General features: G+C 52.5%; 9 protein-coding genes across 9 annotated transcripts; 5 read left to right on the top strand and 4 right to left on the bottom strand.

Moving 5' to 3' along the window:
* Positions 1-1,668: 1,668 nt before the first annotated feature.
* Positions 1,669-1,989, top strand: Z517_05467 (uncharacterized protein; the record flags this gene model as incomplete). Its single annotated transcript, XM_013430794.1, has 1 exon — positions 1,669-1,989. The coding sequence occupies one exon, from the start codon at positions 1,669-1,671 to the stop codon at positions 1,987-1,989; it is 321 nt and encodes a 106-aa protein (XP_013286248.1).
* Positions 1,990-3,732: 1,743 nt separating this feature from the next.
* Z517_05466 (uncharacterized protein) lies at positions 3,733-6,054 on the top strand (the record flags this gene model as incomplete). The annotated part of the gene is made up of 3 exons (XM_013430793.1): positions 3,733-4,000; positions 4,051-5,180; positions 5,305-6,054. 3 exons carry the CDS (start codon positions 3,733-3,735, stop codon positions 6,052-6,054), a joined length of 2,148 nt encoding a protein of 715 aa, XP_013286247.1.
* A 517-nt stretch (positions 6,055-6,571) lies between these two features.
* On the bottom strand, positions 6,572-6,965 carry Z517_05465 (uncharacterized protein; the record flags this gene model as incomplete). The annotated part of the gene is made up of 2 exons (XM_013430792.1): positions 6,572-6,673; positions 6,840-6,965. The coding sequence occupies 2 exons, from the start codon at positions 6,963-6,965 to the stop codon at positions 6,572-6,574; spliced, it is 228 nt and encodes a 75-aa protein (XP_013286246.1).
* Positions 6,966-9,436: 2,471 nt separating this feature from the next.
* Z517_05464 (uncharacterized protein) lies at positions 9,437-10,930 on the top strand (the record flags this gene model as incomplete). Its single annotated transcript, XM_013430791.1, has 1 exon — positions 9,437-10,930. The coding sequence occupies one exon, from the start codon at positions 9,437-9,439 to the stop codon at positions 10,928-10,930; it is 1,494 nt and encodes a 497-aa protein (XP_013286245.1).
* Positions 10,931-12,029: 1,099 nt separating this feature from the next.
* On the bottom strand, positions 12,030-13,864 carry Z517_05463 (uncharacterized protein; the record flags this gene model as incomplete). Its single annotated transcript, XM_013430790.1, has 7 exons — positions 12,030-12,117; positions 12,235-12,837; positions 12,892-13,163; positions 13,212-13,477; positions 13,545-13,608; positions 13,657-13,743; positions 13,793-13,864. 7 exons carry the CDS (start codon positions 13,862-13,864, stop codon positions 12,030-12,032), a joined length of 1,452 nt encoding a protein of 483 aa, XP_013286244.1.
* Positions 13,865-17,767: 3,903 nt separating this feature from the next.
* On the bottom strand, positions 17,768-19,389 carry Z517_05462 (uncharacterized protein; the record flags this gene model as incomplete). Its single annotated transcript, XM_013430789.1, has 2 exons — positions 17,768-19,280; positions 19,346-19,389. 2 exons carry the CDS (start codon positions 19,387-19,389, stop codon positions 17,768-17,770), a joined length of 1,557 nt encoding a protein of 518 aa, XP_013286243.1.
* A 478-nt stretch (positions 19,390-19,867) lies between these two features.
* On the top strand, positions 19,868-21,058 carry Z517_05461 (uncharacterized protein; the record flags this gene model as incomplete). The annotated part of the gene is made up of 1 exon (XM_013430788.1): positions 19,868-21,058. The coding sequence occupies one exon, from the start codon at positions 19,868-19,870 to the stop codon at positions 21,056-21,058; it is 1,191 nt and encodes a 396-aa protein (XP_013286242.1).
* Positions 21,059-21,502: 444 nt separating this feature from the next.
* Z517_05460 (uncharacterized protein) lies at positions 21,503-23,521 on the top strand (the record flags this gene model as incomplete). Its single annotated transcript, XM_013430787.1, has 3 exons — positions 21,503-21,743; positions 21,812-22,035; positions 22,085-23,521. 3 exons carry the CDS (start codon positions 21,503-21,505, stop codon positions 23,519-23,521), a joined length of 1,902 nt encoding a protein of 633 aa, XP_013286241.1.
* Positions 23,522-24,177: 656 nt separating this feature from the next.
* Positions 24,178-25,373, bottom strand: Z517_05459 (uncharacterized protein; the record flags this gene model as incomplete). Its single annotated transcript, XM_013430786.1, has 3 exons — positions 24,178-24,674; positions 24,881-25,133; positions 25,314-25,373. The coding sequence occupies 3 exons, from the start codon at positions 25,371-25,373 to the stop codon at positions 24,178-24,180; spliced, it is 810 nt and encodes a 269-aa protein (XP_013286240.1).
* Positions 25,374-25,900: the final 527 nt, after the last annotated feature.

Genomic DNA, 25,900 nt, shown 5'->3' with positions numbered 1-25,900 from the left:
TCCAGTTTCTCCAAAAACTTCGAGTTCTTTTCTTCAATTCATCGTGTCCTGAGCTGGACCATGCATGCAATCGCCCAGCTTCCAGACGGTTGCTCTCAAGGTTAGCGATGCTCTGTTTTCTGTCCCCTGCTTGAATGATGAACATTATACAATCCAACTCCAAGGACTCACGTTCTATGAGGAGCAAAATCATCTCTAGAATTACGCTGACCCGTCTTGCTACCCTTTTCCCTGCACCCATTCAGACTTCGCAGAATGATGGCTGACTTATTGAAGGTTATGGCAGATGGTTCAAGGACTTGCGTATGCTGAACCGGCCACGCACAGCATTTCTTTGAAAAAGGTACGACCTTACATCTAGTTCATCTTGTTCCTCTCGTGATGACCCCTTGACACGAATGGCATTCCTCAGACTTAATTCTCCATGTGGAATCTGTCTACTACAAGTTTCAGCCTTGTCTGACCCATGCGCATCTTCAACTCTTCCAGTTTTTCTGTGTCGTGACACGGAAGGCTAATGAGATTTTGTGACAGGTACATTCTTCGCTCCTTGTTCCCTTCCCTTGCTTTATCGCTGTGACGAATACTTGAACGAACGGGCGGACAGACTGCGTGTGTGGCACCATACATCTGTAAAAGCAGGACGTACAATCCTTGTGGATGTTGTGAGGCCGCAACACTTGTTGAGAACTCGTCAGCTGATCGAACGCGAATGCACCGAACGTTGTTGGATTGTACTACATATGTGAAGCATTGCTAACAGCCCTGGTTCTAGGTATTTACGATGCCCTTCTCCTTCTGATTTCAACCTGCATCCTATGATGAACAATATTCACACTGTTTGAACCGAGCCTTCGCTTGGAAATGAACGTTAACACTGAAAATTCTGATTTAATGAAGTATGTTTCTTGGATCATCTGCTGTTTGCTGCCTCTTGCTGACAGAGTTGCTAATAGCCTGACATAGATGTTCAATTTGCCCATTTGCGCGAAAGATCTGATCTCGAGCCTGAGCTGACCGACTATTGTTTGGTACAGGTAAATCTTTTTTACATCGTCTGAGTTCGATTGGAACAAGAAGTAAGCATATACCCTCCTGTTGATGCGTTTATCCTGATGATCTCATGTATTTCGCTGTGTTCTTACTGAATCCCCATGTCGAATATACATCACCTTGGAGAACTGAAATGTTTCTGGCTTGGCCCAATCTGACAAGCTACTCTTTGTTCTTACAGACATGTGCTAACATCACATTAGTTCCTCTGTTTTCTCGATGGATTGTGTAGGGAAAGGTGGTCAGTCTAAAGTCGTGTATACTGAAACGATCTGCCTGCGAACTGTGGCTGGCTGTTATACGTCTAGCTCTTGAACCATTTGCTTCTGTAGCGGATAGATATATGCAAACATCATACAATGAACAGCGATTTCATTGTCAAGAGAGTTTTTCACTTGAGCACCCGAGTTTTGTTCGACTTCGAGTAAGGCACGTGACGATAAGTATTTGGAGCTTGGGCTTAGCATCTCCTGATAAATACTCGGTACATTTCCGCTTCCCCAAACCGAACTGTCCAAACCGATTCTTTGCAACCATTCAATCTGCGCCATTTTTCACTGCGACCAGCTACACTCAATATTCCTTTTGGTCCTCCTGTTGGGAAAATACACCCCAATGTCTGGTTTCGGTGCTCCAGGTGGTGGCGCGGCCAACTACAAACCCACCCCCCCGGAACGCGGTTCCTTCCCACTTGACCACGACGCGGAATGCAAGCACGTAATATCCTCCTATCTGCGATGCTTGAGAAGACAGAACCCCCCTGGGAGGAACAACGAAGAGTGCAGGCTACTGGCAAAGGAATATCTTGGTTGTCGTATGGAGAAGGGTCTCATGGCGAAAGATGAGTGGACGAATTTAGGATTGGAATTTGGCAAAACGGCTGCAGGCAACCCGGACACTCCTGGTGCTTCTGGTAGCGAGAGCAAGAAAAGCTGAAGAGCGGGAAATATGTCAAACTGGTTCCTGCGCACTCTGGAATTCGTCCAGGCAAAATCGCATCCGAGTTGGGTCGAATTCTCCTCCAACCACAAACGTACAATTGATCCTCGTCTACACACTCAGTGGCCCCATTCAACTCTTTGCGCCCACCGAGCACCCGACTATTCAACGTGGACCGGTCTGCAGCCATGACCGTCTTTCTCGCTGCTGGATAGCAGGCTTGTCCCGAACTTCAGACACCTTGTCCGGAAATGCATGAAACTCCAGATCCAGTCCTCGTCCGAGCGAACTAGATGGTTCGAACCCATCAGTCTAGCCCTTGTATGGGGCAACTTGGAGGATGGAATCTGCGCAATGCCAGCATTCGGATGAAGATTGTTACTGTCTAGATGTCAACATCTGCTTGAGACTTGACTGGACAACTCTTCTATTCTGGCTTGCCGCGGTTCAGTCCTCACACATTAATTGATTTCAGCGGATGTTAGCTTGGATCTGACGGTGATCCAAATTTGGATGCGGCAATTTGGGAGGAAACTCAGGTGCGCATGAGGCATTCAGAGTGTGTCGGACGTGGCGAGGTGTTGGCTTTGTGGAAGGCGAGATCCAAGGGGTTGTCTCAGTGCTCCCAGTGTGACGAGCCGTCTCTGTGACCGATTCATGCTGAAGTTCATACACTGTGATAGTCGGAGAAGTGAAGCCAGATACACACAAGGCGACTATGGAACTCCACTGACAGGCTTTGATTGGTACGAACTGGACTTTACAATGGTGCTCGAACAAACAGCCTCCAGGGAGACAAGGCCCCGTGGCCCCTTACAGTGGCGAGGACACTACTCCGTAATACATACCTCAAACAAAATACCTCGTGCTCGACTCTAAGAACAATGGGATGGGATGCCTTATAATAGTGTGGATTCAAGCTCGCAAAGGCCCCAGGCAGTTCGGGACGGGCCAGTTCCGCAGGGAGCGTAGCATCTCGTCTTTACTCGAGCAAGAAAAAGGTGCGTGGGCTGGTGAAACCTCACCCCTTTCTTCCAATACTCATCATCGAGATTAATAATACTATGCGAGGTCTCCATGCCTTCGTATCGATCTCTTGTCCTGTGGAGCACACAATGTCTTGTCTCTGGCTTACGGCAGCCTACGTATAGCATTCCGACACCGACGGACAATACGAGTACTCATATGCGCAATCTCCATCTTGCAGGACCCCCTTATTGTGATGGCCCTCACAGCCATGTTCTACTCTAGACTCTTGAAGGTGTCACTGAATGTCTCCTGGCCCATCAGAAACCCACGCCAACTTGCCATTTGACCTGGTCCATTGGAGCACTGGTCGTATCACACAAGGCTAGCGGGACTGACTTGGGAGATTTTTGCAGGGATGTCTGCAGATTGTTCCGCTAGCCAGACCCGCTGGAAACGGGCAACATGGCCTGAAACGGCCCCTCGGGCAAAACTCAGACACATAGCCTGGAGTGGCCTGCCTTATCGAACATGGGTCACGACTCCAGACCGCACCTCATGATTGGGCAAAAGTCTCGGGTTCGCGATGGGCGGGAAGAGATCGCCATATCAAACAGAACTGGAAATGGTATTTGGGCTAGGGCTGTCTAGGCCTGGTGTTGAAGATTCTCTTGGTTTATATGCTTCGTTAACACCCCTCGTCGCGATGCAAACACCGGCAGACTCAAGTTCTCAAGGGATTTTGGGACCGTTGAAGCCAGAACTATCATGAACATGGCCCTTGAAGCGTCGGCGAACTACAGTCCAATCCCGGTGAGAGACGACGACGACGGCACGGGCGACGAACAGAGACTTGTCCAAGAGGCGGCACACAACGACATTCACCACGATGCTCCCAGTCACCAGCGACATGAGTCGGAATCAACAGACGTGCCTGTCATTGAGATATCTCCACCCCCTTCACCTCCGTCACCTTTTTTACCTCCTACAAGGCTCAACACCGAGCAGTCCGATCATGTTCCTGTGCCCCAGACACCTCCGCGTAGGTCTATGATTCTTCGCGCGATGGCTACTCTCTAACCGGAGAAACAGGGCACAATACACAACCAGCCGCACAATCGCCCGAGAAGCGGAGGCATTCGAGTCAGAGTGGATGGAGGGAACGCATCTACAGTTCCATCACGCCCTCACTTCACGAAGTCCTGGAGCTGAAATACTCCCTTCACAATACTTCGAGAGAGTATAGACACGACAAACAACGAAAGCGGCTTTTGCGACTGACCATTGGTGAATGGGTCAACAGCCTGATCCTCTGCGTCGTATACTTTGGCATCCTCTATGCCTATTCCAAGAAGTTGACCATCAGCGTACCCCAACGCCGAGAGTTCAACGCCCTCACCACCGGCGTCTCCCTTCTTCTCGGGGTCAACTTGGCGGCATCGTTGCGCAGCTACGCGAAGCTCCTCCGCTGGCGAATCCTGGCGGCGTGTTACCGACCGCTCGAGACTTTCGATCTCGTCATGGGCTGCGACAGTCTCATGAACGTCATCAAGCTCCTCTGGAAGGCGCGGAATCGGGAACGCCGATATCTGCCGTCGAGGACTCAGGTTCTTTGTGTGCTGTGGCTCCTGGTCCACCTGGCCGTCACCGTCCTGGTGGGCATCATCGGTCTGAACTACAACTTAGACACGTCGAACGATTACGTCCTCACGCGGAAAGGGGACACGAGCATCGTCGACCTGAACGCGCTTTCCACGGGCGACTATCCGGCCGACCTGGCCGCCACGCAAGAATGGGGTGTCCGCGGAGAAACCGCAACTGTGCTGAATTATAACAGCGACGTTGTCGAGTCTATGCAGAGCTACTTCTCGTCCTCGGATGGGTATACATACTACTACTTCCAGGACCAGAACGCGGACGACTCGGACCAGGTGATCGTGTCAACCCGGTACATCGAGTCCCAGGCTTACTGCCAAAGCTACGACGTCATCCAAGGAGTGTATGGGAACCTCTCATACATTGTCTATCATGACGGCGACAAACATGTCAACAAGTCCCTTCCAGCGAGTCCGGGGCCAGGCGGCCTCCTGACAATGTCAAAGTTAAACTCGACCTGCGGTTCAGGGTGTGTGGAAATCCACACTTTCCAAGCTGCTGCGTACCCGGACGGCGGAATTTACGATGACGGAATCGGGACGTATTTCGTCTGCAATAATACTGTGGTGAGTCTTGAGGAAGCCCTTTGGATGTGTTGGTCTGCGTCTTCCCTATTTTCGCCCCCCTTAACCTGACGGGCTGGTGGCAATCTACACTCCATCATATTCCGTGCAGCTGACGTCTTCACAGCCTCAGGTCGGGGACGCCTACAACGAAGTCACGATCGACTATGAAATATATGCCATCGTGGGCAGGATGCTCGCGGGGGCGATCGGGTGGAGCGACAACCCTCCGACGGCCGACGGCCAGGAAGAGTACGCGGTGTACACGAACTCGTCGCAGGTGGGCTTTCTGGGGGCGGCCGGCCCGCTGGAGATGGCGGACCTGATCTCGTCCTTTACCATGGGGGCCATCTCCTTCATGGACAACTCGCCGGCCATGTGGCGCAAGACGGTGACGAGCACGCGGCAGCCCATCGCCGCACAGGTCCTCAAGGTGACGTGGCGGTACGCGGGCACCATCCTGGCCGTCATCCCCTTTATCCACTTTTGCACGCTGGTCGCCGTCATCCTGTGGGCCAACAAGGCCATCATCAAGGACGACAGCCACCTCGCCATCGCAAAGGTCTACCACACCCTGCTCGCCCAGCTGGGCGACCGCGGCTGTCTGCTCCGCGGCGACGAGCTCGTCTCCGTCCTCGGCAATCCCCACGTTGCGTACGGTTGGCAGGCCAGCAGCGAATCCGACGGCGCCATGCACGTCGACGTCTTCCAGGGCTTGATGAGGGTGGAGAAGGTCTTTGCAGAAGGCATGTACGACGGGAGCAGCAAGGTGAATGATAATAGCAACACCACCACTATGACCACCACCGTGCATAAAGGGCAGCACAAGGGTTTACGCAATCGTTATCGGGACATCGACGCGGCGGATTACTTCTGATGATGATGAGGAACGATACGCATAAAAAAAAGACTCAACTCTGTTTGGCACACACAATAAAAACAACTTTCTGTTTCCACTCACTGAACGACAAAAAGTCCAATCTCCCTCCTTCCCTTGCCCCCAACCAACCGCACAAAAGCTTCCACTGCCGCATCTCTCCGCGACGATATGAAAACCCTCGACCAAAGAGGAAAATAGTCGGGAAGCGAGATTTTCAAGCAAAAACCGCCCAACTCGGGTCGATCGATCCCCACCACCCATAGCCCTTGATAAAGTTGTCCTGGCCACTTGAAACCCTTACACTAGTGAACAAGCCTGGTTCTGCCCTTTTTTTTGGGCTGCACGCACGGTGAGAAAGCTTGCTCATTTAGCCAAAAGAAGAAGCTCTCAGCCAGCCAGCCAGCCAGCCAGCGCAACAAGGGAGGGAACCCCTTCTCTCTCTCTCTCTCCACATCGGGTCCATTTCTCGTAATACCTCCCCCCGGGATGGTGGTGGAGGCGGCGGGAAGACCCGTCACTTTTTGGAGGCAAAAGACCATTTGCGCTTCTTGCTTGTCTGAGACGTGGCGCGCTGGCTATCAGCCATGGCGATACATCGACCGAGGTATTCGCCGTACTGGTGGCCGCCCCCACACGAAGCATATTAGCAAGCTTGCCAACTGGGGAGCGAGAGACGGAGACTAGAGGCAAGTGGGGAGGGGGCGAGAGGACAAAGAAAACAAAGAGAGATCATAACTCTGATTGTTATCATGAGAAAAGAACTCTGTCTCCGTGAAACTCACCTCGGCCAACGCTTGCGGAGTGTCCGTTTGTGCTTGAGGTCCATTCCTCAGTGCAGCCTGGTTCTCGACGTTCTTGACCCTGGCTGGAGCCTCGCTGGTGGAAGCGGAGCCGTCGGAGGTGCTCATGGTGATCAGGCGACAAGGTGGCAGGGCAAGGTGAGATGCAGAGTTAGGGAGTGGTTGGGTCACCACAGGACCTATTCCTTGATCGAAGAAGGGAGAACTTTTGGACCGAGAGGGACGACGGGAAGAGAGAGAGCCGCTACTGCTTTTGGCTTTTGGGCTTCAGGCGTGGATGGAGTCTGTTGTCCTAGCAATGCTGACCTAACCTGATCGAAGGTTCTAGTGCACCAGGCTCCAGGTGAGAATATGCCTATGAAATTGAAATAGAGCTGTCGGTGTGGGAAGAGGTGCAAGCCGTGCGAAGAAGAAGGGGGCGGTGTGGTGGCAATGAGGTATTTATCCGATCGATATTGAAAGAGCAGCGGAGCCTGGACGATCACAAGAGGGGGAAAGGGAAAAGGGAAGGGGGATGATATTTGATATCACCGTGAAAGAACCCTGCGATATACCGCGAAACAAGATGCTTTCCATCCTCCCAATGGGGCGGGCGAGGGTCGACTAACTATATTCGGCGCCTATCCTCAGCCTTTTGTTCGGAAACCCCTCGATCTTCCCTGCCTGAAGGGGGGGCGCTGCAAGCAGGCTGCGGCCACAGGTGTATCGCCTCTGACGCAGACGCAGGCGCAGACGCCAGACGGCAACCGTAGTAGTGCAAACTCCCAAATAGTTGGGATGTCAAATGTTCGACGCCTGGACCTGGACCTGGAACTGGCAACAAGGGAGCGATGCCGAGCTCCATGGGGGTCTATTCTTTGGCATGGAATGGATAGGTAGAGCGTGTTGAGTAGGAGTAAGTCGTCAGAGTTGGAAGTGCTCCTTTTTTGGACACGCTGGAATAGGCAGTTCCACTATCCGCATTCATGGCTCTATTGGATAGTCATCATTTATTGATCCATCAATCAATAACCTGACATGACAATGAAGGGCAGGGCTCCGGCTGCATGCTCCTGTCTTGTGGCAGGGATCAGGGAAGGGGCTCCAATAATGACGGTGATGGATGGAAGGGTTTGGCACCTCTAGCCAAGTCGGTTAAGGTCGCTGTGCTCGTACGTTGATATAATCACCCCCCTGCTCGTACCTATGCAAGGTGTCTCGTGCAAATACCTGAATAGGCCTGGTGAGAAAGCCCGTTGACCAGTAACAACGTCCTGCTCTGTCAACCTCCACCCGGTGAATTTCGTGGGCCCCTAGCACCAGTGTACGACGTTATTCAATTCTCCATCTTTTCTTCCCAATGGCCTTCGTTGCAAAGTCAAGAGGCAGAGAGTTGGTGGGATGGATAGAAGGACGGATGGAGGGTGTGTGTCGATCGAACCAGTCAGAATGTCGTCTTCAGCCCTAACGTAGCTTAGCTACTTCTCGACATTATACATACCCAAAGAGGCGGGCCTTGATTACGCTCACACCGGTCCTCCCTCCCCCTGGCGACCTCGGGGCGGGGTGGAACATGGGCGTTTCGGCTTTGCCTCCTAAGAGCCTCGGACACTTTGTGAGTCGCACCGTTGGAATTGATAGCATGTGCTAAATTTCTCTATTGACAACAAGGGAATGTAGAAATATGCTTCTGTCATGTGAGGTTTGTGTGTTGTCGGATCTCTGATGCCCTGTAGCGTGGGCCCACCTGGATCATCCAGTGATAAAGGAGCTGGGAGTTGTTGTCTCTGGGAAACATTGACTGCACCATGGCAGAATCCCACAGGATCCCCCATCGGGTCCAGCTCAGCCTTGCGCAGAAGGATTTTCGCTTGCAACAAATGAGTCCTAGAATTACTAGGAGGGGCTTGACTGATTACTTGCGCGCAGGTAAATGACTACTCGGTACAGTTGGGGTGTTGAGGGGCCAAAATGGAATGACCTGGTGGGTGCCTGGAGCAGCCCTGGCGTGCTTGGGTAACTTATCCGAAAAGCTTGATGACCGTCCAACTGTCGCATGCACAATTAAAATCAAGTTCTTCATACATTGTACATAGGTGCCGTCCAAGGTACCGTGTACGAGCCGCTTCATCTCTGCAATTTTAGTTTTCGAGTCGTCTTTTCCTTTCTAAGCCTTCGTTTAGATGTACATCCTTTGTGATTAACCGAAAACTGGCCTTTGCCGGAAACGCCACCAGCCTTTCGTTTCTGACGCGGCACAAGCCTTTGCCGCTGATTTTGACCCTAGCTTAACGAACAACCAGAAACGCGGGAAAAACTCATCAAGCATGAACTAGAGATACGTGCAACCCTCGGTTCAATCTCTGGCTCCTCGACGGGCTTGTGCACGTCCCCCCGTCATTGCTGGAACAATCGGCTCGATTCTTCGAGGCAATCACCTGCGGGTCCCAGGTTCGCCTTTGAATCATCGATCCTCTTCAACCCGGTCCAGCTCCATTCCAGCCTCCTCGAGCCATATGACCTGATAGAGTTTGGGCGGCCATACAGGGGATCCAACTCCAGAGCAAAGGGTAAAACAGGAACATCAATAATGCACCGTCATGCGCTTAGCTCACCTGCACGTCCCGGACTTGATCCCGTACAGCCACTCACTACGTCTCCAAACGGCGATTCTGGAAAGACATTTCCAACACAAGGATTGGTTGCGTTCCGACACAAGAGGTGATTCACTAGCGAATGAGGGGAGACGAAACAAGGCCACGAATAATGCGCATCCAACTGAACCCGGCGACAAGGGCAAGGGCAGTGGAAGGCAGTCGTGGCAAAGTATCATCAACACAAAAACCTCAGATGCTGCCGCTGCTGCTGATGAGAATGATGACGCAGCAAGGGCACGCACCTTGCTGAGATGCAGCACTTTGCGGAACGATCGACCAGAGTCTTCAATGCTTGGCGCCAGAAAGGGAAACTGCACTACAAAGAATACGACGACGGCCTTGCACCATAATGCAAGCTCTCTGCCGGCTCTCGACGTCAGCTCCAGCTCCCATGAACTATCACACATCCAGATGCCCCCGGATCCTGTCCTCCTGACATTCAGCACCCCTCCCACTTACACGGTTGGACGACGGCACCTTCTCACGAATCCCATTTCCGCAGACCAGCAGACTTTCCTCTCTGCTAATGGTCTGGCCACCTTTCATGCCTCCCCACGTGGTGGCCTCCTCACATACCATGCACCGGGCCAATTGACGGGTTACGTGATCGTCGACCTTCGGAGGTTCGGCATCACCGCAAGATGCTGGGTAAAGCTGTTGGAGGAGAGCGTCATGCGCACTTGCAGCCGCTGGGGCGTCCGGACTGGGAGGACGGACGATCCGGGAGTATGGGTGCTGAATCCCGGCTCAGCTGCAGATCAGGAGAGGGGCGGCCGCAGCGCTTCCAGGCCGCCTAAGGGAACAGCAGCTACCGATCGCAAAATCTGCGCGATCGGTGTCCAAGTCTCGCGTGGTGTTACCTCCCACGGAGTAGGATTGAACGTATATGACGCACCGCTTCCTCCGTCGGCGACCCCATCGTCTGCCTCATTTTCAACAGGGCTCTCATCGTCACCAGGCTCCATCCCCTTATTGACATCGCCTTTTCCCTCGGCTGCCGCGTCCTCATCAGGACGACGACTTTATGACTTCATCCCTGCACAAACATCCTCGCCTTCTTACGACCCCTTGACGCGAGGTTATTTGTCATGGGGATTCAGCCGCATCGTGGCTTGTGGGCTGGAAGGAAAGAGCGTAACTTGGCTGACACGGGAGATGTTACGCTCACATCCGAATTTATCCTCGACCGCAATCCCTAACTCCGACCAAACAGCACACGAACAGTCATCTTCTCTCCCTTCTACAGCTGATCCCGGAGAAAAAGGTGTTTCGCTCACTACTGACGATCAACCACAGCTCATCGCGGAATCAATCTCGATGGAATCCGTTGCGGACGTGTTTGCGCACGAGATCGTCCACGGACTGAACGCCATGAAAACCGAGGGCAGGGAGACTGTGGATGGCGTATACAGGGTTCAGGAGTCGGATTTTCTTTGATCAGAAAACCTCTTGAAGCTCTACGAGGGTGTCTAATCCGGTGCCGATACCCACGACTTTGTGTAATAACGGCTGCAAATCAATGCGGATCGATCTGCTGCCCCAGTCCTTCTTCTTCTCTGGTTCGACTCCTTCACCGTGACCACCTATGTGCGTTGGAGGTGCGCCCAGAGGTCGCCGCTAGACCTGGCACAACGACGTCTATTGCTCGGAGTCATGACTAGAGACATCGATATTTCTTCGGTGGCGTCCTGCATAAGAAGATGGACGTGCCGGACACTACACAAGGACGACCAACGATGATGACGGCGCCACCACCACCACGGTGCCGGCTCGGGCACTACGGTGTTGCGGCTCACGAGCCAGGCTGTTTCAATCTGGCACTTCGAGCCGTTCGCGTCCTCTACATACACAGAGGCAACACACACCTTTTGGGTAAATGGAGTGTAAGATTATTTTATCTTTCGTGACGAACAAAAACAAAGCAGAAAGCTTGAGGACTAAAGGAATCCTTTGCCGCAAACACAGGGTCCCTTTCGAGCGCCGAACCAAACCCTAAAGTGTCTCTGCTCGCCTGACCTTTTCTGTACCTTGAGCCCATGCCCATGGCCGAAGCTTAACAACGACAGCACCGTTGGGCTTTTCCTTGAGTCTGTTGTCTCCTATTTTCCCATTTGTTTGTTCTTCATCGTAAAGACTTGCAACCAGTCCACCGGGCTCCAAAGGACAGCATTCCTCTCCCCATCCCCCGGCTCTATCAAGACTGAGATTCGTGATTATTTATACAGCAGTAATGACAGTCGTGACTTTTGTGTCGTACAGGAATAGAAAAGAAATGGGATCAATTGCTGTGCTTCAGTAAAGACCGGCGCAATATCCCCAATGCTGTGCATCTGGTATGCCCATGTCAGAAAAGCGGTCGCTCCAGTTCGCCGGGGAAATGCTGGGATGTTCATAGAGGTAACTGAACCTCGAATTGTTGCCCTCGGTATACATAGGAAAATATTTGCACACCTCGGTGTGTGCTCGAGAAAGGTGTACAGGGCACCGGGTTGAGGTTCAGGCGAGGGCTAGCTGTGGTGGGAAATCAAAGGCGAAGTCAATCGCGCTTCCCGTATTCTTCTTCTGCATTCCATATCGCAGGTTGAAAGTCGGAATTGGCAAAGTGTGCAGGGCTCAACGTGGAACTGAGAATGGTATCCAAGGTATCAGCAACGGGGTCAATACAGCAGGATATGTAAGATGATAGTGGCCAAATTACGGAGAAACACGCCGAGGACGATCTCCAAAGGAGTGATGCTTACCTGCCAAAAGATGCTGGATCCAGAGGGAGGCTTTTGTTGCCTTGAAGGCTGTAATTGAAACAATTCTCGTTGTATCTGATCTGTGGCTCGTTTGCTTTGACGTTGTTCATGACGAGCGTTCTGGTAATGGCAGAATTTGGCGTTGCTGGAGACGGGGGCTGAGGAGACTGTGGTGACGGCGAAATTTGCGGCGTCAGCTGCAGCATTGACGAAGAGTAGCTCCGCTGTGGGAGGGAATGCGTTCGGACTGGAGGTGGCGCCTGTTGCTGCGGCGGCACCGCGTGAAAACTAGTAGGAGGCATATGTGGAAAATATGACGCTTGTGCGGAATTCGATTGTGCATACATCATGGTCGGCGGATTTCGAAAGGGAGAAGTGAAGACGGTATTCCCTGAAAACGACAGGGAGGAATCCGTCAGGGAGGTTGTAGCTTCCGGGAACATCAGGGATAAGTGGTCAAGATTTTGAGGATCTTCAGTCTTGAAGTTCTGACTGGTCGAAGACTGGATAAAATGGGGAGTTTCCGTCTGCAGATACACCTGCAACGGCGCTGGCTCTGGGACCGGCATTTGATCGTCTTTGTAAATGATGTCGTAGTGACCGCTAATGCTCAAATTAGTTCGGCTCACGTGAAGGCAGATGCAAGGAGAAACTCACGGACGGTATATGAGCCGAATTGTCGGCCATCCTTTGGCATTATCGACGAAATGGTATGAAGTCACTTCATCGCCAGTGCTTCTGTCCAAATATGCCACTTCAAGTGCAATGTACGCGGGCGCAATGACGGCATCCGTCAATGCTTGAAGGCCAACATGATCAATCTCTTGATTTGCAGGATCAATCCTTGTCAAACAATACTGTTGAACTGGCATTTCTAGGAATGCCTCGTATCGGTCGGGTTGAAGTTGCATGAAGGAGCTTGTCATCATCTGATACAACGTCAAAAGCATGCCCCAGTAGGGACGGGTGGAGCGAACCTTGAAATGATAGACAATTGAATTGGAAATGTTCTCGTCGTTGAGCGAATTAAGCAACACAGCTTCGTTGATGTCCCTACGCTCGACAGCAGACTTGAGAGCGTCAAAGAGCTCCCAAGTATAGTCAAACATGTCGATGATGATATCGTAGTCGATGCCAACGCTGCGCATGGTTTGCTCAAAGCTGCGCAGGCGAACCAACTCTTGAGTGATTAGACCGGGATCTCCAGATCGGAGCAGGATCTCGAAATAGCCGAAGACAGCTCCTACAAGCACCAAGAAGATTGTAATTAGCTAGATTACCAATGTCATGCAAAAGAGACGAGCACTTACCACGCCAGCCGCATTGCCCATCACCTTTGACTTGTCGATATGCGGAATGCGTTGCTTCGAGTGCCTAGCAATCGTAAACATGGAGCTGACGACGATAATAGAGTCTACATACCTTTGTTTTGACCACAAATGTTGGGTCGGCTTGTGCGTATTCGGTCACAAGATGAGAGAGTGGCTTTTTACTTCCTATCAAGGGTCCCTAACAAAGGCTCAGTATGATGTGCCTTTTCTCTGGTCCATTTACGTACAGGAAGATTTGGTTGGTATTGGTCAGACAGTGTCTGGAATTGCTCCATTTCATCGATTTCAGGGGTCGCCATTGCGGAGGTGGCGCGGTGCGACGTGGTTGACGGGGGATAGCTGTAGGGTTGGTGGCGAGGAAGTCCAGGAAAATATTCGAACGTGGCAGAGTGTTGACTTCCGGACGATAATTGCCAATGCGGATGTGGAATTGGTTGAGTATGGAAAGGGCCGAATGAGTTGTGAAAAGGTAGTGGTTCTGGACAAAATGTCATCTCCTCTTGTTGAACAATCAAAACGCCAGGGCGGTAGACACGGGTGGCAACCTGGTGGGGCCGATCTAAGCTGAGAGACTTCTTCCTTGGAGTCAGGTTGGTCTGGTGAGCTGTATTTTGATTCCTGCAAGTGGTGTGCGTGAACCACAGGTCGTAGATGTTCAGATGTCTTAGACCATGGTTGGAATAAAGAGGGGATGGCCCGTGAAGCCGAATAGATTTCCCTCCCACTTTGAGCCAGGAGTGAACGGGGACAGGACCCTATCACTAGTAAGGCGTCTGCTGACGTCGATGCGGCAAAGTTACCGAGAAGTCCAAACTCGCACAATCGGCACCCAGAGACAATGGCAATCTTGAGATCGTGTATGTTTTGAGCGAGGTAGTAGGCAGGAGAAAGAGGAGGGAGGTGATGTTAAACGATGGTTTGGTTCTTTGCTTAGGCTGGGAGCGCCAATGCAGGCCTTCCTTTAACCCAGCGCCGCGGAGGGACCCCTGGTGCTGGCGGAGTGGGTGTTTTGAAAGCTAACTTGTTGATCAATCGGCCGTGGTCGGTCGGGGCCAATCGGGGATGTCTTTAGCAACTGAGTTCTGTGCTGAGTACCAGGCCGGATAAGAAATGCCGTTTGCTCGATTGTCACTGTCTGCAGGTGGGAGGTGCAATGGCTGGTCCCGTCCAACCCGGAGGAGGAGCCGAGGATAGGGGGATTTCAATCGGTGATGGCTCTAATCGGTGGCAAGCAGGATGGATTCGAGACTTGGAGGAATGAGAGCGGATAGATCATGGGAGTTTAGGAGGAGGGGAAGAAAGAAGAAGTATCATCGACAGTGATGGGGGAATTGCCTGGTTGAAGTGAAACACGAGGTCAAGTCAAGGTGAAGTGAGGGTCAAGTTGGTGGATGCGTCTAACTAAAGGCTCTGGGGGAGTAGAGTTGCTGGCTGAGTCTGCGAGGTACAGTACTGGCTGAACGTTTTGATCGGCGGGCATGCGTGCACGCGTGCACCTTCTACGGGCATACCCATGTGGAGGTTCGAAGCACTTGTAGGTAGACATGCCCGAGAAAGCCCCTCCAAACAGTGGGGTTCCCAGAGCATGTTAGTTAGGTAGGCACGTACATAGGTACGAGGTACAGTAACTTTTAGGTGGTGGTTGTTAGGTGGCGGGAGCAGTAATGGTAAACAAGGTATGCGTGATAGGGTATGTACGTACGGACGACGGAGTAGTTGCGCATCACTCAACTGGTACTTGGGGTCCATTGGCAAATTCCCCAACGCTTTGACCCATCATCTTTTCATCTTTACTACCTTCTCGTCTGGTTGCATTTTCCAGGGAATGCAAAACCTTATGTACAATAACTTGGCTTGTTTTCTGATGCCTGCCAGAAAAACCTTACTTGATGGCTTGTGGGACAAGGAGTGCTCCTCAAGCAAGCACCCCCCAGTCACCGCTTCAAAGTCTCTATGCCGGCGAATCAGCGATGCGGCTTGCTTCCACTCATCAAGGCGCCTCCTCCAATCTGAATCGGACAGCAAGCTGTCGCTTTGGCAGCGCTCATTTTCGGTCACTGGCTAATTGGCTTGTAACAGGAGCGAACCAATGGTCTCCCCAGTCTGACTCCCGCAAAGACGATCTTCGTTGCCCTCAATGACTGGCCTTTTCAAAAAAGAGCAAAGAGACACACGTACATACAAAGTAGGGGTCCGAGAGTCGAGAACCTGTATCATCGGACCATCATTGGCCTCTTGGAAAGGATCCACGGTACTCAATCAGCACTTATGCCTTCGGTTGCAGGCAAGAACCGTGGCCCAGCCGATCCGGTGAAAGGTTCCAGTCTGAAAACCGACAAGTCCAGCACAAAAGACAGCCGACCCTCCACATCCTCAAAGCACATCAGACCACAGGCCACTGCACCTCTAGATCCTGCCCATCATTCTCGCAGCCTGTTCTCTTTGCGAAGCACCTTCTGACTCGATGGCCCCTCCGGGGCACGCAACGCTCGCTACCCGAGCCTCCGATTGGTAAAGCCCCAGATACCCGACCCTCGTTGGCAGAGACCAGCCCCATCCTCCTGTGCGGCAATATACTTGCGCCAGTGACTACGGAGTGCATCCGCCGGGAAGCGGAGAGAAGAGGTCCAGTAGAAATCGTGGCTCACACTCAATACCTACTGCGAACCTCGTACTTCAAGGGTGCCTCGAGGCTCCAACCAACCTGGCCAGCGCAGAGGGCAACACAAATCGACATCCCTAGTTTTGGGATGCGTCTTCGAGTAAGGCCGCTGCATCCCCACCGCTTTTCAGTAGTTCTCGGATACCACGGGTTTTCGGCTTAGCCTGAGTCGTGTGGTTTTCATTCTTAGACTCTTGCACTCACCCTGAGGCCCCAGTTGACGCCTTGGGGTAACCGCAAGCCATGAAGTCTTTCGTGTCGGCCGGCGCCATTCGAACCCGACGATCTTCTTGCTGTACAATGACCCCTTGTCGCTCTCGCTTTGTTGGAAAGCAGAGATTGTCATTTCCTCTGCCACTTGGGAAGTCACCTCCGTCCAATCAGTCAGGGCCGAAGGTGAGATGCAGTCTTTTGTCATGGCTCGAAACAGAAGTAGTTGCCGCCACCCAACCGTCCAAGACAGCCTATTCTTGACCGTTGCTGGTGGATGCAACCTGAAAGAGAAGGTCAAGGTCAGTAATTACCTGAGCTGCGTGGCTACCCTAGGAGACTGTGCGGCTGCCCCATGTCAGTGACAAGCTGAAAAGCGAGTCACTTAGGAAATGGTCCCCGCTGCCAACATGCAACCACTTCCTAGTGGCGCGCTCAGACGCCCGGCTACTGGTGTAGAGCAGCGGAAAGCCGACGTTGGCCCCGCTATTCTTCCAAAAAATGATATCAGATCGAGATCTCTACCAATCAACCGTTTGCCGTTTCCATTTCCAGCGCTGGCGGATTGAGCTCGCCAGAACCAATGACCAACAGCAACTTCTATCTGACACACATCATGCCAGGGGCGAGACCGTCTTGCTGCATCTCGCGCAATTTCGCCCGTCCCTTTTCGATCCAGAGGTCAGGAAAAGGCCCAAAAAGGAGGGCATGTCAGGGAAAGAGGGAAAAGAAAAGAAAGCAACCGAAGATCGACTCGGGTTGGTATGTTACAACATCCCCATCCTTGCGAAGGGTGACAACATCAAGGTCTATCGAACGGGTATGTCCGTTGTCGACGCTGTGTCATGAGCAACCTCCACACACATCACTGCTTTCCTCGGTGAAATTGTACCTGTTGTAAGGCTGCACTTAGTAGAGGGCCCCCCGTGTTTTCGACAGGTCTAGCCCACGCGCCACTCCATATCGACGTTGCCCCAGCTTTATTTCCGCATGCCCGACTTCTCCTTTGAGCACCCCTATCCTTTCTCCATACCTCCCTGCTTGCTGTGGGCGCTGGACCTACAATTTTCCCCCGGCGGAACCAATGGTGTCAGACCACTCCGGACCTTCGCCTGGAGCAATGTAGATAACACTCGACCAGATGTTGTCGCATCCCATTCCTCGCAGCCAGCAAAGTGGTGTTACAGGCTGTCTTGAAAACAACGCAGATGTCAAATTGCGCCTCAATGCAGGCTAGGTTTGTCCAGTCAAAGGCGTATGCAGCCTCAGCTGCGAGTTTGCGCATCTGCGCCATTTTCCCGGTAACTGGGAAAGGTGCCAAATGCGCTTCTCATATTGGAGCAGCCAGCTTCCCGCCTCCCCGACCGCGACCACCGACCCGACGTCCAGGTCCTCTGCTTGGGATAGGTCCACCCGCCTCGAAGCCCAATGGGAAACTCATGCCTGAGAATGAGGCACCGCCTTGGCCGTCTTCAAGCTTGAACCCCTCTCCCTCGTTCAACAATGCAGACCACAAGTTTTCAACCGCCGAGGTCCAATCGCGAAGTTGGGTCAAGTGCTGCGTGTCACCTGCATGGCTGTCTTCCACTATTACGGTTCCGTTTTCCTGATTGATTCTCGCTTGCAGCTTCTTGTCTACAATCAAGACGGCTAGAATGTCCTGGACCTCGCTGACGGGGATCTTGATATGCTTCGAGATAAATTTGAGGGTGAAGCGGCTGTACGGGGCAATCAGCTTGAGTACGGCCTTTGTACGCATGTTCCGGCTGACTTCGTCGATGTTTTCGGCAATGAATGGATCGGCGAGCAGATCCTGGTTCTCCTTGAGAATGGATTCGTAGCGGTGAATGTCGTCGCGCTGATAGGCGTCCACCAGGTCTGTCATTGCCGAAATGCGCGGGTCGTTCTTGTATGGTTTTGTCTCCTGAGAGTCGAATGGGTTGATGGTCGATTTCATCAACATTGTTGTAAGAACAAGGTATTTCAAGACCTGGATTCTCTGCATGGACCCTGCTTCATCATAGTTCTTGAACGACTCAAAAAAGTCGCTTTGCGCCTCTTTCCAGTTTTCCTCGCTCATGTGCATTTTCCCACCACATTCTCGGATGATGCCTTGGACCTTGGGGTGCGGGACCGCAGACCGAACGGTGAGAGCCTTTTGATACAGCGATTTGAGACGCTTATTGTTCTTCATCTCAGCATACATCTGTATCTCGAGTGCGTACGCCTCGAGGGAATACGTCCCCTTGCCGGGGTCATCTGTTCCGTCTTCCTTCTGGCACGCCTGGTGAATCTCCCTGACCTTGTTGCTAAGTTGACTGTAGTCCTTCTTGTCGAGATACAACTTGGCCAATTTCAGATTCGTTTTGAGAGCCAGTCTCTCATTGTTTGTGCTCTGAAAGGTGTCAAGCGTCAGGCGGTAGAACTCTTCCATGGACTTGTACGCTGTTGTCTCGGTGTCGCCCTGACTCGTGCGAGCGCCTGCGCCAGCGCCAGCGCCAGGCTGACCGGCCACTTTCTCAATATAATCGAGCATATTGTTGATGGACTTTTCCGAGTAGTTCCTCGTCACCGCGGACCTCACATATGTCAACAACTCTTTGTAATGTCTGACCGCGTCGTCGTATCTGCCCAGGGCGAATTCCAACTTGATCGCCTGCTTCAGTCCCTTGAACCCCCATTCTCCCTTGTCCTCTTCCAGGGCGGGGACCCCGAGGAACTCTTCGATTGCTTCGGCCGCGTTGTCGGCTTTTAGTTGTTTGGCATTGTAATATTTGTTTTCGATATCCACTGAAGCGTCGTTACCGCCCAGGTCGTCGTCGTCCTCATATTCAAAGTCATATCTGGACAGGCTATTGTCAATAATGGCGGGATAATACTCTTCGAGACGAGGAGTCTGGTAACATACTGCTCTGGATCAGATTCTTGCATGAAATCGTCATCGTCCGACATGTTGCCTGTTGTGTATGGATGTTTGGGGAATGAGTGGTTGATACGAAATGAGTCGCTGCAGAGATTCGAGGGCGACGCAGCTTTTGTGCCGGTGAAAATCTGGGCGTTATGGCAGTTGACAGATGGTCCGAGGAAGGAGAGGGCTTTCCTGGTCCTGCGACAGGAGATGGGAATGGTTCCAGCAGCGATTGAGATATTGGACAATGAGCAGGTGTGAACGAACTGCGGAGAAGTGAAGGCTGCAACGCAGCCTTGTCCCGCATTCGCATTATTTGTGGAGTTTTCTGCCTGCCGCCACCTGCGGCTTAACTACAAGTTTCCGTTTCTAGCCCTTCACAACGCTATCTCCGGGTACATATTCTACACCAAGCCGCCCAACCTCTTCCCTCGACCTAACACGAATCTTTGGAGGTGGATATCCTCCCATTATCCACGATAACCTCACCCTATCCTCGAGGAGCCGCCGCACGACATCAAAATGGGTGGCGACCTAAATCTCAAAAAATCATGGCACCCTGTGCTCATGAGCAACCAAAAGAAGGTCTGGGAGGAGGAGAAAAAGGCACTGGAGGAGCGCAAGAAGATCGACCAGATCATGAAAGAGCGCGCCGAAGAGAGAGCGATCCAAGAATTGGAAGACCTGCAAGAGGCCGCTGGTGGGAAAAAGAGACAATCTCGTGTTGACTGGATGTACAACGGACCTTCGAGCGGCCAGGCAGGCACCACCGAGGAAATGGAGGGCTACTTATTGGGAAAGAGGCGGATAGACGGCTTGCTCAAGGGCACAGACAACCAGAAATTGGAAAAGTCCGCAAAGGAGGATTCGTTCATGGCCGTGCAGAGCGCCAACACTGCCAGAGATACGGCGGCAAAGATCAGAGAGGACCCTATGCTAGCGATCAAGAAGCAGGAACAGGCTGCATATGAGGCCATGATGAATGACCCGGTCAAGCGGAGGCTTTTGCTAAAGGCGGCGGGCAGGGAAGATGATGATCGGGAACATGATCGCAAAAGGAGGAAACATCACCATCACCATCATCGTCACCGCAGTCGCCGTGATGGGTCTGAAGGACATGAGAAGTCCCGTTCACACCGAGACAACGATGAGGATAGGCATGGAAGAAGTAGACACCGGCACCGCAGATCATACACCCCTTCCGAGTCTCGGTCTCGCTCCAGATCTCCTCCACGGAAGCCCGCGAGGTCGCGATCTCGCTCCCCATATCGCAGAAGACGCTCATATTCCCCCGAAGAACGAAGACGACCACGATCACGCTCCCGATCAACTTCACCACCTCGGAGAAATGGTCACAGCAACGGAGTTCGGAAAATGCAAAGTTGGCACTCTTCAAGGCCTGAGCCAGCAAGGCACCGAAGCCCACGTCGGGAAGAGAAAAGAGCAGATAGCCGCGAAGAAGATAGAGCTGCAAGACTAGCTGCGATGCAAAACGATGCCACTGCCCTCGATCAGCAGCGTGAACAAAGACTGGCCGAACTTGCAGCGAGGGAAAGGGCCGAGAGAGACCGAGACGATGCGGCTCGAGCTCGGACTGCAAAGCACGGTGGACGAGCAGACTTTGTCAACAGCTACCACAAAAAGGCCGGGAATATGACCTTGGGAGAGCGCATGGGACGCAATGCGACGTCGCAGCGAGAGGACGATGAGTGACATTGTTGTTGCCTGTCTACCACACGATGTCTCCCGCGATTTATTGAGGTATTATACTATAAATCATTCGGTTATTGAACCTTCTGAAGACCCATAGGATGGGTTTCGATAGTCTCATCTGTAACAATATGTCAATAGTAAACTTTGCGGACACTTATCTCGCCGTGGTGGTTGTTTATCGGTGGCGATAGGCGAGGCAGAGCTTATCTGTGGTGAAACACCATGAAAACTCTTAGCTTAACCACAACCACTGCAGTATTCACCCCTTGCGCAGGTGGATACTGTGTGTTACAATGGCTTCAATCAAACAGGTAGGCTTTTTGCGGTATTGTCCTTGTTGTAGAGAGTGTTACCCAGTCGCATCTCAAGTGAGTGATCTGTACCTCCATCCCTAATCGCTGCAGGCTTCTTGTTGTCTTGCGCCTCCTTGTTGCTCTGTCTGCTATGGCAGAGGCAATCTCTCCCTTTATTACAATCGGTCAGGACAGATATCATGTCGCATTCGACTCGAAAGCCAGCCGTCTACCTCTCCCCTTCATCACCAGACTCGCTCGATTCGAGGAAGAGCTGATTCCCGCCACTGCCATTGAATGGAACGAGTCGAGCTTCACACCAACTCACTTGGCTTCAGTAACCACGAGCTTCAGCGCCGCAGATGATGTCTGGAGCAGCGATTTCCTCTCCCGTGAGTCTTAAAGCTGCAAATTATTCGACTCGCATTCGTCTGTTCGACTAATGTCCTCGCGCACTTAGTGATTCTCCTGCTGCGACCGCCCGGTACCAAATGCAGTGTCAGGAGACGGCGGATCTTCTCTGTTGGGCACACGGAGATTGAATTGAAGAATGGTCCATACGTCGTGTCAAGGGCGTCCGGGAGAGTCTTTCGTGTCTATAAACTGGCGGCAGACTCCCACCATGCGTTTGTGACGGGCGTTTCGCCGCCGCCGAGTTCATCATCGACATGGCGGAATTTTCCAGTTAGTTCATTATCTCGATCCGCACTCACATAAACTGACCACTCCCAAGCTGCAGTACTGCGTCCCTCTACCTTCGAAGCTGTCTCGGTGTCACGACGGTAGACCCTTGGCGGGCTTGAGATTTGCCGTCAAGGATACGATCGCCATCAGAGGACTGAAGACCGCCTTTGGCAACAACACCTGGCGTGACACCTACCCTCCAGAGAAAGCAACTGCGCCAGTTGTCGAAGTTCTACTCGAAGCCGGCGCCGTCCTGGTTGGAAAGCTCAAGACTACCGAGTTCGCCGAGGGCGTTGACCCTTGCGAATGGACTGAGGATGTTTGTCCCTTTAATCCTAGAGGGGACGGACAGCAGAAGCCTTCGTCTTCCAGTACTGGAAGTGCGGTAGCAGCAGCAGCCTACGAGTGGTTGGATTTCACAGTTGGAACGGATACTGGCGGGTCGATTCGACACCCGGCTGGAGTGAACGGGGTATTTGGGCAACGGCCTTCACATGGGCTGCTCAGCCTTGAGGGAGTCCTTGGGGCCACGGAATTGTTCAACACGGTTGGAATTTTTGCCAGAAGTGTCGATGTTTTCAATCGAGTCGGCTCTTATCTTATATCCCAGGCCCAGGGCCCGTCGAGGGTTTCAGATGGTCGCAAGTACAACTTGCTCTGCCCAACAAGACCTGCAGAGCTCGTCAATGCTGGGGCTTGTCTCCACGGCCAGCACAAGTGGCTTCCTCATCCTTCGATCGATTCAAAGGACTGGTCGCTAGCTGAAAAGCAAATCGAATCGGTGCTCACTAGACTCGAATTCCACCTTGATTGTGAGAGGGTGTCTTTTGACATCGACGAATTGTGGAGAGCCACACCACCAGTCGGTCAGCCAAGGTCGCTTGATCAAGCCGTTGGACACATCTATTCAGCCATTACAACGGCATCAGCTGTTGTGGGGGGTATCAATCAATTCTTCGACAAACACCGAGCCAACAACAACGAACAGTCTCCAAAAGTCTCGGATCTGGTTAACCGCCGTCTTGAGTACGGACGCAACGTGTCGGCAGAGGCGATCACCGACGCCCTGGAGGCGATGCAAGCGTTTAAACTCTGGGTCGAAACGACTTTTTTCGGTTCATACGACCAGGACGCCATCACTTTACTGGTATTTCCGCAGTCCCGTGGTCTGCCAGACTACCGCGACGACATTCCTGATCGAACTCGACTCTTCAACGACAATTTCAGCATTTACTCGTTTGGGTATCTGGTAGGCTGTCCAGACTACACGATTCCAGTTGCAGAGATCCCATACTTGTCGAAGATTACCTCCAAGACTGAATTTCTGCCCGTTTCGATCAGTCTTGTAGGGCCCCCGGGCTCGGATCTGGAGCTCTTCAATGTCGTGCAGCAATTGCACAGGTTTGGTGTGATTTCGGACGTGGCCCCGGGACCGCGACTCTACCCAAAGCACGTTGATGTTCACGAAATATCGTCTACCACATAATCTGTCCGCCGTTCATGTGTGGTTGCTGAACATGACCCGGTTTGAGTATTTCGTTCCCTTGAAAGCTATCAGTCAGTGCTCTGCTGCATGCCTTCCCACAAGCCCAGCCAGGTCAACACGATGTCTGCTCAAGTTTCTGCGATTGCCGCTGGCTGCTTCGCACAGAGACTCCCTGGAGGTACGAAGCAGATTCCAAGGAATTCACAGCATGAGCCGAGCTGCACGACAGTCCTGTCGGAGGATCACCACTGCCCTCCTCAAAGTTTCCTGCTCAGGAGTATTCATGTTGTGACGTTGATGAAGAACACTACGCCAGACGTTGTGGTGCTCCCACTTGAATGCCTTTGAGCATTTGCAGGCAGCAGTCTCCGCAAGCAGCCTCCGCAAATGGCACATCTTTTATGCACCAATAGATGGGAGTTTGAGTACTTTACGTCCCTCGCGTGAAACTCGATCCAGCAATCCCCGAGCTTGCGCAGCCCTGCGTACTACCAGTCTCACACGGTACGAACACGCCAACTAGTTGGCAAGGTGTGGCTACGACCAAATGCGCTGCTATCTCCAGCTTTGTCACATTCTTTTATATCGGCATTTCTAGCTCAAGGCAACCAAGCATCAATGGCTTGCATGTGTATGTATACTGCGCCAGGGAAGTCTCAGGATTGTTTCTTCTCCACTTTCACCAACGCATCAGCACAAGCCTTTGCACTTTTTGCAATAAAACTCGAATCCTGGCCGCCCAGGATATAACCCACGCCCAACTCATGCAACGCCCAGCCGTGGATCGTGGGATTGTCGTAAACCCCACCAAGGCCCATGATCTTGCCGTGCTTCTTGCACGCTTGACTCACTTTCTCCATCGCAGCCTTGTACACCGGGCTGTCAAACTGCGAGGGAATGCCCAGCTCGATGGACAAGTCGTTGGACCCGACGAGGAGCACGTCGACGCCTGGGACGGAGGCGATGGCATCGAGGTTTTCCAGAGCCTCCTGTGTTTCGATCATGACGATAACGGTCGAGCCCAGTTCGTTGGATTCGGAAATCACGACGGAGTGTGGCTGGGCCGCGTATGCGAACTGGGGGAGTTGCCCGGTCATCGAACGTTTTCCGACTGGCGGGTATTTCGAGATGGAGACGGCGGACTCGGCCTCAGCTATGTGATCGGTCACAAAGAGATCCAAGTATCCTTCTCACTCTCTCCCTCGTGGTATGTTTATGAAAAAGGCGGAGGCAAGGAGAAATGAAAAGCGCCAAAGCCGCAAAGAGAAGCACGCTTCAGGGCATTCGCGGATAAGGGGCCGCTTATGTGCGCGTGTGCAAAATCCAAATATACCCGCCTCTCAGTCCCTTGACACGTACCTCTCGTGCTCACATGCGGGAAAATGACGCCCATGGCCCCTCCGTCCAACACCTTCTGGACGAACCCGTCGCCGCACTGGTACGGGACTCTCACGAACGGAGTTATCCCCGCCAGCAGACCCGTCGTGCAAAGCTGGCTGGCATCGCTGACAGACAAGGTCGAATGCTCGAGGTCGATGAAGAGCGTGTCGAAGCCGGCCGAGGCTGCAATCTGCACGACCGACGCCGACGGCGTGAGTTTGATCCCGAATGCCTGTGCTCATATATCTGGCTGGTTATGATGACTTGTTCGTCTCAAAGGGGGGTCTCGACCATGTTGTTCTGGACGTGGTCGGCAAAAACAAAGATGGGGGAGGAAGAGGAGGTGAAGAGGTGCTCAGAGGGACTGGAGAATGCGAGATCGAGAGACAGGGAATTTGGGGGGTGACTATACCTTGCACACCGAACCTGCCTGCCGGAGGCGATATAGATTATTTGGGAAGATTGTCGGCATGGTCTGTGATGTTGCTCGTGTTTTTCTGCTTTTCCTCGAGTATGCTTTGCTCACCCTCCAGCCTTGTAGCCCGTCAATCTATGTGTGCTCAGATTCCAAGAATGATGGCGATATACTTGACTCGAGGGAGGAAGAATACCCACTCTGCCGAGACCACATGGTCTTGCATATAAATCAACCATGTTCTCCTCCATCTCCCCCATCAATCAGTAACTCCTCCATTGAGGACTTTTTCTTCGCGCGGCCGGCCCTTCCCCGCGTGCCCCGAGGGTAAAAAAACTCAATGGGTGGAAAACAAGGGGGTTAGAGTTGGAGAGACTCGCCTCCTCCATGGGCAAGTATCGTGGAGAAGTGCGAGCTTGAAACCACCATTACTCTGGTTCAAACAGACATCCGATCAAGCAACCTCCTCTCGGGGAGAGTTGTTCCGAGAGGGTGCGCAGCCTGGTCTCTCCCTGCCTTCCCAAGTCACCTTCCTAAACAGAGCCATAGGAGGGAGTAGGTCGGAGATGATGGGCCTGTGGTCA

Source organism: Fonsecaea pedrosoi (genome assembly GCF_000835455.1).
Source record: "Fonsecaea pedrosoi CBS 271.37 unplaced genomic scaffold supercont1.3, whole genome shotgun sequence".
Lineage (NCBI taxonomy): Eukaryota > Fungi > Ascomycota > Eurotiomycetes > Chaetothyriales > Herpotrichiellaceae > Fonsecaea > Fonsecaea pedrosoi.
Note: the sequence above shows the minus strand (reverse complement) of the source record. Positions and strands in the feature narration are given on the sequence as shown.